Here is a 9,885-nt window from a genome sequence, read left to right as displayed (position 1 = left end):
GCGGCGGGGGACAGACTGAGAGAGCTGGGAGGACATGGGGGAACGGGCGCCATGCAGGGCTCTGCCCCGCGGCCGGCTCTCCGGCGGGGCACGTAGAAAAGGGGGCGCAGGCGGGGGTGGGGGGCCATGCCGGGGCTATGTACAGGGGGCGCGGGGGCCGCTCAGCCGCTCTGCTCGCTGGGGGGCTCGGCGGCGTCCCCGACCTCGGTACATGTGGCGGGCGGCGTGCCGGGGGCCGGGGGCTGCGCGGCGGCGGGCGGCGTGCCGGGGGCTGCGGACTCCGGGGCAGTGGCAGAGGAGGCTGCGGGCTCCGTGGCGGGGGCCGGGGCCGTGTCGGTGGCGGGCTCTGTGGCCGCGGGCTCCGCGGCCGCGGCGGCGGGAGCCGGGGCGGTGGCCGGGGTCGCCGCCGGGGCCGGGGTAGCTGCCGGGGCTGGAGTTGCTGCCGGGGTCGCTGCCGCGGCCGGGGTCGCTGCCGCGGCCGGGGTCGCCGCCGCGGCTGGAGCCGCTGCCGGAGCCGGGGTTGCTGCCGGGGCCGAGGCTGCCGCCGTCTCCGTCTGCTCGGGCGCCCGCAGGCGTTTCATGAGCGTGGTCACTCGCACGGCTTTCTGCGGGGGAAAGACGCGGGGGGTGTTGGGCTGGTGGAGGGGCAGAGACTGGCAGCCCCACCAGGCTCTTAGCCCCTTGGTGAGGGACCGGGCTTGGCTGGAAGGGGGCATGGAGGCACGGCACACCCACCTTCCACTTGGCACGGGCGAAGTTCTTCTCGATCTGGGCACAGACGCCATCCTTGATGTTCTTGTCAGAGGCAGCATTCCCAGAGATCCTGGAGAGGCAGTGAGGGGTGAGCAGCCCCTACTAGCCCCCCTGGCTCCCCAGCTATCCCTGCCGCTGCTCACCACTCATGGGAGATGGCCTCCTCTGCTGTGATCCTCTGGTCCTGCTCCACCTCCATCAGGCGTGTCACCAGCTCCTTAGCTGGGGGCACAGGGGGAGAAGTCAGTGCTGGTAGGGGACAACATGGGACCCCACGTACCCCCCCAGTGTGGGGCTCACCCGCTTGCGAGATGTCATCCCAGTACGGCGGGTCGAACTCATAGTCCCCAGCCAGGATTTTGCGGAAGAGGTTCTTGTCGTGGTTCTCATAGTCATCCTCATCTGCCTCCTCGTAGAAAGGGGGGTTTCCCGAGAGGCTGGGGAACGTGGTGGGGGGCTCAGTCCCGCCCGAGCCCTTGTAGCTACCCTGTCCCTCACCCCACACTCACAGGATGTACATGATAACGCCGATGGCCCAGCAGTCCACTGGCCGCCCGTACCGCTGCCGCCCCACTACCTCCGGAGCTGCCAGAGACAAAGAGCAACCATCCCCTGGGGTCCCCAGCCACCTGGCCTCTTGGCCCTGGCGTGATGGGGAGTGGGAGGCACCCACTGGAAGCACCCAGGATCAGCCCCCAGGGTGATGGGGAATGGGAGATGCAGCAGCAGATAGTAAGGAATGGATGGTAAGGAGCAGCAGGGACCTGCTGGGACCCAGCACTGCCTGCCCCTGCATGCCCACCCAGCTGGCTCTCACCCACCCAGATACTCAGGAGTGCCACAGGGCTCCTTAATGAGCCCGTTCTCCAGCTTGGCCAGGTGGAAGTCACTGATGACGATCTTGGAGTTCTTCAGGCGATTATAGTACACCAGGTTCTCCAGCTGCCGGCACAGGGACTGTGAGTGCCGGGTCGGGGGGCATGGCAGCACCCATGGGTGCTCCCACCCCACTGCCACCCACCTTGAGGTTTCTGTGGACAATCTTGAGTGAGTGCAGGTAGGCAACAGCCTCCAGCACCTGCCGGATGACATTGCTGGTGTCCTTCTCTGAGTAGTAACCCTGGTCCAGGATCCAGTCGAAGACCTCGCGGCCAGTGGCCCTGCAAACAGCAGCTCTGCCGAGACCCAGCCCTGGTACGGCCACCCCCTCCCTACTTCAAATGTCCCAAACTTACAGCTCCAGGAAGATGAAATATTCCTTGCGGGTGATGTAGACATCCACCAGCTGTAGGATGTTGGGGTGCTTCACCCTGCAGAGAGACAGGGGTATGGGCAGGAGTTCCCAGTTTGCCCAGTAGTACAGGATCCCCTCCAGCCCCAGCACTCACATTTTGAGGATGATGATCTCGTTTTTGGCTGCCTTCCGCACTTTCCGCCCATCCCGCTTCAGAAACTTCTTGCAGGTGTAAAACTTCCCCGTCGTCTTCTCCTTGGCCCGGAAGATTTCACAGAACTCCTCCCTGCAAGGGTACCCCCAGACATCACCCCGTTCCTGGGGACCACTGAGACTGGGGTGCTTAGGTGGTTCCTGGGCCCACCAGCATTCCCCCAGATCCCAGCAGCCAGGGGAGATGCCACAGAAGTAGAAGAAAGCTGTGGCTCAAAAACACTTTGGAGGGGAAGCAAAAAAACAGCAGTGAGAAAAAACTGATATGGAAAAAGCAAATTGATAGGGAAGGGGGAGAATTTGCTGGTTAAAAAGCTCCGTCCTCAGGACAGGAGGGGTAAGATCCACTGCGAAGCCACTCGTGCCAAGGTGGAACAGCAGCACACCCGACATTAACATCAGCACAGCAGTTGGGGAGAAAGAAAGGGAGATGTGCCGGTAGCTGCAGTGTTTCTGTTCTATTATTAATGGTGCTTGAGCCCTTCGGCCAGGCTGCAGCTGCAGGGGAGCCCCCGGGGGGCACTTGGCACTGCTCCAGCAAAGCCATTGGCTTTATAATCCTCCCAGCTGCGCTGAAATCCTCACAGCCACTGCCCTGGGTGGAGGGGAACAGTGACCTGTGGGCTTTGGGACAAACTGCCCAGAGGATGGAGCAAAAATCTGAGAGCACCAAGGTCCCCACTGCCACCCAGTGTGACCCTGCCAGGTGTGACCTCTGTCCAAGCAGGTGTTTTGGAAGTTGATGGAAAAAATTCTGGTGCCTGTTTTGTGGTCAAACTGCTCTCAAGGGGTGTGAGGGCTTTTTTTTGGAGTGCATCCTAACAGGTTCTTCAGCACAGCAATAAAAGTTGGGGGAATCAGCAGTGCTCCACTGCCCCCTGAGTGACATCTGCCTTTTCTTTGCTGTAGCTGAGCCCTCCCAATTCACAAAATGCTCAAGGGAGCCAGGATTGTGTGGAATTGCTGCAATCCCTGCAAATCTTGAGGGGAGGAGGGAAGGATATGAGAATCTGCCCAGCTGCAGCCAGCAGCAGTGGGAAAGCTCACAGCCCTCCTTGGAGCTAGCTGTGAATATCCCCCATGCAACCCACGAGCAAGAGGGACTAATTAGGGTAAAGCCACCCCAAAATACACCCTGCAATCCCGGCCCACCTGGGGACCAGCACCCCCAGAGCCCCCACAGGCAGTGTTGTGCCACTCCTCAGCACCCCAAGAGCCCCATACAGGTGGCTGGGGTTCCCCAGGGCATCCGTGGGGCTGTGGAGGGACCAACTCACGTTTTGATGACCTGGCCCAGGTCATATCTGTCGGTCACCTCAGACGGCTGGTTATAATCTTTCTTGTCTCCCAGCGTCACGCAGCCAAACGGCATCGCAGGGCCCGGTGCTGGCAGGGCAGGGAGAGGCAGTGAGTGCCCCAGCACCGCCGCCCCCTGGAGCCATAGCAGACCCTCCCGAGCTGGGCTAATGAACGTGGAACCTGAGCACAGCGGCTGCTCGTGCCCTGCAGCTGCCACCAGCCGCCATGTGCCCAGCCCCACCAATGTGCATCCATGCCTGTGGCATCCAGCCTCTCTGCCCGCGCTCAGGCTGCCAGCACAGCCATAAGCTTCCCCCTCTGGCCCCCGTTGGTGGATTATTAATGATTAATTAGCAGTCAGGTTTAGCACAGTGCCTGGAGCACCCACTAGGGAGGCAAGCAGAGGTGAATGGATCCTTTCCTGTTTCTCAGCCCAGTCTTGCCCATGGTAACATTCCAGCAGATGGGGCCTCCCCAGGCAGAGCATTGTCACACGTTGTCATATGTGCAGTGGGGTACACCAGTCTCAGCTTGCCATCCCCAACCAGACCTGACTGTGGCACCAGGCAGGTGGCACTGCAGCTCGGAGGTGCCAGCCCTCCTGCCACTGGCAGCGGTCAGGACACCCGCCTTGGCAGATGCCAGCTTCTCCAGCCCTTTAGGAAGGATGCTTAGCCCCTCGCTTCCCTGTTGGGAACTCTTCAAAACCAGATCCTTCTTGGATGCTTCCCAGAAAAAAAAATTGATCACATAAAGTGATTTCTTCCCCTTTCCCACCGTGTTAGCCGGAGGAAGTCTCAGCTGACATTATTTTTTGACGGCTCAGAAGATGAGAGGGGCCCCCCAGCCCTCTTGCATGGGCCTGAGCGGGACCTTGTGATGGGAAACTGGCACTGTGCTGGAGGCACCCCTTGCCCAGGCTAAAGCTCCCCAAACACCACGCTGTGCTGTGCTCTGCGGGCCTGGCTGTGCCGTGCCGGCAGCGCCCGGTGGCGAGGGCTGCGGGCAGGCTGGCTGCGGGATGCGGGATGCGGGAGCCGGCATCGCGGGTACCCAAGCGCCGAGCCTGTTGCTATGGCAATGGGAGCTGAAGATGCAGAAAGCGGCACATCCTTGGGAGGGGGCAGGGACGGGCAGCACCCGGCAGCACCCGACCCACCTGCAGGTGCACAGCCCCATCCCTGCTGTGCAGGCCCTGGGAGGAAGGCGTGCTGCCTGCAGCACCCAGGGCATGCACTTAAGTGCTCCCTGGGGTGATTGACCCAAACATGAGTGGGACATGAGTGCGGTGAGCCAGGGAATGGGGCGATGCTCCTTCCTGCCTCCATCCTTTGGGGCTGACCTGCCTCCATGCCTGCTGGAGCGATGTCCACAGGATGGATGCTCCCAGCTTGCAAGGCACCCAGGCATCGTCCTGCCAGGAAAGCCTGCACCAAGTAAGAGCACCTGTCCCAGTCCTGCTCAGCATGCACCAAGTCCCAAAAGAGAAGAAGAGCACCCATGGGACACCACTGCTTGTGCCCCAGAATGGATGAAATTTTTCCAGCCTACTCCTGACTCATCCCAGCAGCTCTCCTGGCAAACATGCCCTGCCTGGCACCTCTGTGTCCCCATGCCACACGACACCAGCTCTGCCGTGCCACTGTACCTGGCCAAGGGGAATGAGGGCTGTCCTGGCAGCTGCTGGAGGGGCGGTGGGCTCAGTGTCACAGATCATCAGGGGTAGGGCTGGCCAGCAGATGGGCAGGCTTCCAGCACTGGCAGCACAGTGCCAGGATTAGCCGGGAAGGGGACCGGGGTGAGATGATATATTGGGATTTTATTGCTGTCTATGGGAGCACTCAGCTAATCTGCGCTCATAAAATTAGTTCCCGTTGGTTTAGTGGCCACCCATCCTGCCAGGGCTGAGCATTGCCATACTCCCCTGCCCCAGGCTGGCTTGGAGGGTCTCAGCACACCTGGGATACCCTGCAAGGGAGGCTGGTCTAACACTGGGGTCAGCACCTGCACCCCACAGGTGAGAGCACCCCCCTGAGCACGGGCACCCAGGCAAGAGGTGGGCAAAGGGATGAGTGCTCCCTCCCCGGGGTGCTGGGGGGAAGGCTCCGTGCTGCGCTGGCACCTGCACGCAGCCAGCACCCCCCTCCAAGAGTCTAATTTGGGAGCAGAAGCAACAGCGGGTGTAAGACAATAGCGGGGAAGTGGGTGGCCGGGTGGGGATGGCACGGAGGGATGACGCAGCCGTGCAGCCCTCGCCAGCGGGGCCCCCCTACCCCCGACCCCCAGCTCTGCCCAACGGCGTGAGGTGCCACGGGCTGGTATTTCATCTGCAGCCCCGCTTCCACCTGCAGCTGCCCTGGACATGTCCGTGGGGGGTTCCCCCTGCCATCCCGCCCCCACGTCCCGGGGGAAGGATGTACCGGGGAGAGGCAGAAAACGCAGTCGGGCTAAGACGGACCGAAATATTGCTAGCGCAGGCAGCGGGCAGGCGGAGGGGAGGCGGAGGGGCCGGCCGGCCCAGCGCTGCTCGCGGAGCCGCCGGGCTGGGGCTGAGACAGGGCTGGGGGAGTCCCACCGCCCCCGGCCCGGGGTGTGCGAAGGGACAGCCCGGGCCGCGCACCGCAGGGAGGTCTGCGTTTGGCCGGCTCGGAGCGCTGCGGCAGCGGGAAGGGAGCGGACTGCGGGAGGGAGAGTTGCGGGGTCCGGGAAGGGATGCTCGGCGGCGGGGGCACGGGGAGAGGCTCCCCGGCAGCATCCACTCCCGCGGTGCTGGCCCGGTTCTCCGGGCTCCTCGCGGAGACGGGGGCGGCACCAGGGCAGCAGCGGCCCGGGGGGGCGAGCGGGGAGGCGCGGGGGGAGCCGGGCTCCGGCAGCTCGCCGTGCCCACGGCGCCCGTCGGGGCTCGGGGTCTGCGGGACGCGGGTGCCGGCGGGAGCAGTGCGGCGGCAGGCAGCCGTCGGGGCGCGCACGCATCGGACAGGGATACGCGCGGCCCCGTCGGGACGTCCCGAGCCACCGGGGTCGGGAGGAGAGTTGGGGGCAGCCCCGGGCCAGACAGTGACAGATGCCAGCAACGCCCCCCCCGCCGGGCCCAGCCCCCCTCGCCCCCGGTCCGGCGCGGCGCGGCGCTCACCTGCACGCCTCTCCGACCGCAACGGGGGGCCGCGGCCCGGGGCCGCCGCTCGGGGGGAGCGCGCCCCTCCCGCCCGCCCTCCCGCGCCGGGCCGGGGCCGAGCCGGGCCGAGCCAAGCCGATCCCCGCCGATGCCAGCGATCCCAGCCGATCCCAGCCCAGCCGTCGGTCCGTCACGGCGCGGCCCCGCGCGCCCGGCGCGGCAAGTTGGGGGGGCGGGACCGTGAGGCCACGCCCCCTTTCACGCCCCGCCCCACTCCTGACGTCACCGTCAAACTTCGCGCCCCGCCCGTGGGGACGGGTCTCGCGTGGCGCTGGGACAGACCGGACTGCGGGGGGCGAGGTCGGGGGATTGTCACCGAGCTGGGACACCGCCACAGCTCGGGGGCCGGGGACCCCATGGGACCAGAGACCCCATGGGACCCCACGGTGTACCCTCTAGGGTGAGCCGGGATCCCCTGGGCTGTCCCACGGCCCCTGGGCCAGGATGGGATGGGATAGGATGGAATGAGATGGGAGCAGGATTTTAGCAAAGCTGAGAGTGGGCTCAGCATTACAGGTATCTGCCCCCTGAGGGCACTAAAAGGTGCCATGAGGACACATGTTCCTGCCTCTGTGTCATCATCCAGTGGGAACCAGGCAACTTCTCCTGCAGCAGCAGGACCGAAGGCTCTACTCACTTCCCTATGACAGGGTTTGTCCTTGTCTCACAGCCTGGGGCAAGAAGGGACGAGAAATCGGCCACCCTGATTCTCTTACCTCTGCCCACAGCCCAGGTGTGGGACCAGCCTGGGGTGGGCAGCACAGTCCCCAGGGCACAACAGGGCACCAGTCCCTTCCCCAGCCCCCTCGCCCCCCACTCCTCACGCAGTGCAGCCATGTGTGCAGAGCCCCCCCGAGGGCTGCGTGCCACACGCTGGCATTTGCTGCCCATATGGTGCTGCTTCCAAACTGCACCCCCATTTCCCTCCCCTCCAGTCCCTGCACCCACCAAACCCCAGCTCCCCAAACTTCCTGAGGTCCTCAGCTGCCACAAGGTGTGGCCATCCACTCACAGGACCCACAGCCCTCTCCCACCCATGGGTGGGGGACACCCTGGTTCCAAAGCAGCCTCTCCCCCCTGCTCGCTGGAGGCCAGCCAGAACTGCCAGGGAGAGCCAGCTGGGGTGCTGCCAGCACCTGTCCCCTGCGTGGCACCGAGCCCTGCCAGCCCCAGGCCTATCACCACCCGTGCTGCATGATTAAGGGTGTGTGAGAGCAGGGGGAATTTGCAGGGCACTGTAGTTTGAGCTTCTAATCAAGAGTTTAATCATTGTGGCTGGCAGCAGCACGCCACGGTTATTAATCCCTGCACCTCGCGGGGACCCGAGCGTAAGTCGTCATTACCCGTGGGCCTCGGGGCTGCCCGGTGCTGCCTTGCAGCATGAGGCATGTGGTGGCACTTCTCTGTTGTCCCCTGACCCCGGCTCGTGCCTGTCACCTCCTGGCAGCAGTCTCCTGCCAAATGGTCCCATCGCTGTGCTCTGGTCCCCTCCTGGTCCTGACTCTGTTCAGATCTCGGTCCACTCTGTGCCCCGTTTTGGGGTGATGAGCTTTGCTGACCCCAATGGCATTTGTCCTTACAGTGCCATGTCCCACTGCCCCATGCACCCACCCCCTCCCCACTACACCCCAGAGCTGAGTGTGGATGGCATGGCTGCTTTGGGGTGATTTTTCCTACAGCACCTCTGGAGAGAGTGAGCCTGTGATGCCCAAGGTGGGGCTGCCATGGCTGGGGCACCTGGCTGTACGCCTCTGCCTCAGATGGGGAATGTGGGGTGGGCGACACCTGGACATACCCCCCTGCTTCAGCTGGGGGCATCTGGCTGTACCCCCTGCCCCGGGAGGGTGCAGGGGATGGAGGGCCAGCCCAGACGGTGCTGGGGGGTGCAGTGGGGGGTGCTCAGCGTGTTTGTTCTGGGGTGCAGTGGGAGGCACGTTCAGCATGTCTGTGGTGGGGTGCAGTGGGGTGCAGTGGGGTGCAGTGGGGGGTGTTCAGCGTGTCCGTGACTCAAGCACCACGCGGCACCGCATCCCTGCGTGCTTGCCATCGCCATGGCAACCGCCAGGCAATCAGCGATAATTGCGCACGTCGGCCCGGCAACGGGGCCAAATAAACCCCATCCCTCCTTTCGGGGGGCCGGTGGGGAGCAAGGAGGAGAGAAAAAGAGGCGGTGCGGGTGCTGATGGCCACCCCAGGCCCTTTACTGGGATGAGTGGCAGTGGGGGTGCACAGTGGCAGGGCTGCCCTCCGCACAGGCGTCCCAAGGCACCTCTGCGCCCGGGAAGGCGCCAAGGGACACAGCCAGAGAGCCACTCAGCTCGGCCACCAGGTACGGTGTCCCCCGCAGCGCCACGGCTCCGCCAGCCCATCCCAGTCGGTGACCACGCTGTGTATGAGGACAGGGCTGCCCCGCACCTGGCTGGACATCACTGACCGTGGCTGCTTGTCCCTGGCCAGCCTGTTCCTGATGTGGGCTGTCCCTGTGTCAGTGACAGCACAAAAGGCCTTGTACCAGGCTTGGTCCCTGTCATATCCAGGGCTGGCTCTTGTCCCTGGAGCCCTGATAGAGAAAGGGGGCTTATTTTCCACAGCGTACTCCTGCATCACAGTGATGACAGTGTTTGACTCCCCTTCCCACTGAAAGAGCTTTGGGGGTCTCCTGGGTCTCTGGCAGTACCTGCAGCCATAGGGACCAGGGTGCAGGGAGGCTGCTCAAGGTGAGAGCTCAGAGTGAGAACTGTCCCCAAGGGAGCGGACCAGGACTGGGGCATGGCTGGCACTGGTCCTGGGTGTGTGCTGGGATGGGCCAAGCCACCCCAGCTAAAAGCCAGTGCTGTCTCAGGGAAAGGAGAAGAATATGTGCCTTATAGCCTGGAAGGCTTTGGGGTAAAGCAAAGCTTCCTGGAGGACAGCAGAACTCCCCAGGTGCCAGCAGATTTCCCCAGAGGACAGCAGAGATTTCCAGGGACCACCAAAGCTCCCCAAGGGCCACCAAAGCTCCTAAGAGACAAGGAGAGGTCCTCAGAGGCCACCAAAGCTTCCCAGGGGCCCCTGAAACTCCCCAAGTACCGCCAAAGCTCACGGGGGGCCAGCAGAGCTCCCTGAGGGCCATCAGAGCCTCAGGTGGGTGCAGGGGCGCCCCGGGCTGTGCAGGTGCCCCCAGTTCCAGGTTCCAGGGCCAGGCGGGGAGGGCAGAGGGACAGGGTTGGCT

At 64.0% G+C, this 9,885-nt stretch overlaps 1 protein-coding gene across 1 annotated transcript; it reads right to left on the bottom strand.

The window, feature by feature from the left end:
• Positions 1 to 127: 127 nt before the first annotated feature.
• Positions 128 to 6,697, bottom strand: CAMKV (CaM kinase like vesicle associated). Its single transcript, XM_030228021.2, has 11 exons — positions 6,633 to 6,697; positions 3,478 to 3,586; positions 2,142 to 2,273; positions 1,989 to 2,063; positions 1,775 to 1,913; positions 1,575 to 1,695; positions 1,263 to 1,338; positions 1,054 to 1,190; positions 897 to 975; positions 736 to 823; positions 128 to 605 (listed from the first exon to the last, which is right to left on the bottom strand). The coding sequence occupies exons 2-11, from the start codon at positions 3,570 to 3,572 to the stop codon at positions 162 to 164; spliced, it is 1,386 nt and encodes a 461-aa protein (XP_030083881.2). The 5' UTR covers positions 3,573 to 3,586; positions 6,633 to 6,697; the 3' UTR covers positions 128 to 161.
• Positions 6,698 to 9,885: the final 3,188 nt, after the last annotated feature.

Source organism: Serinus canaria, chromosome 12 (genome assembly GCF_022539315.1).
Source record: "Serinus canaria isolate serCan28SL12 chromosome 12, serCan2020, whole genome shotgun sequence".
NCBI lineage: Eukaryota > Metazoa > Chordata > Aves > Passeriformes > Fringillidae > Serinus > Serinus canaria.
This window is presented reverse-complemented; position numbering and strand designations above follow the sequence as displayed.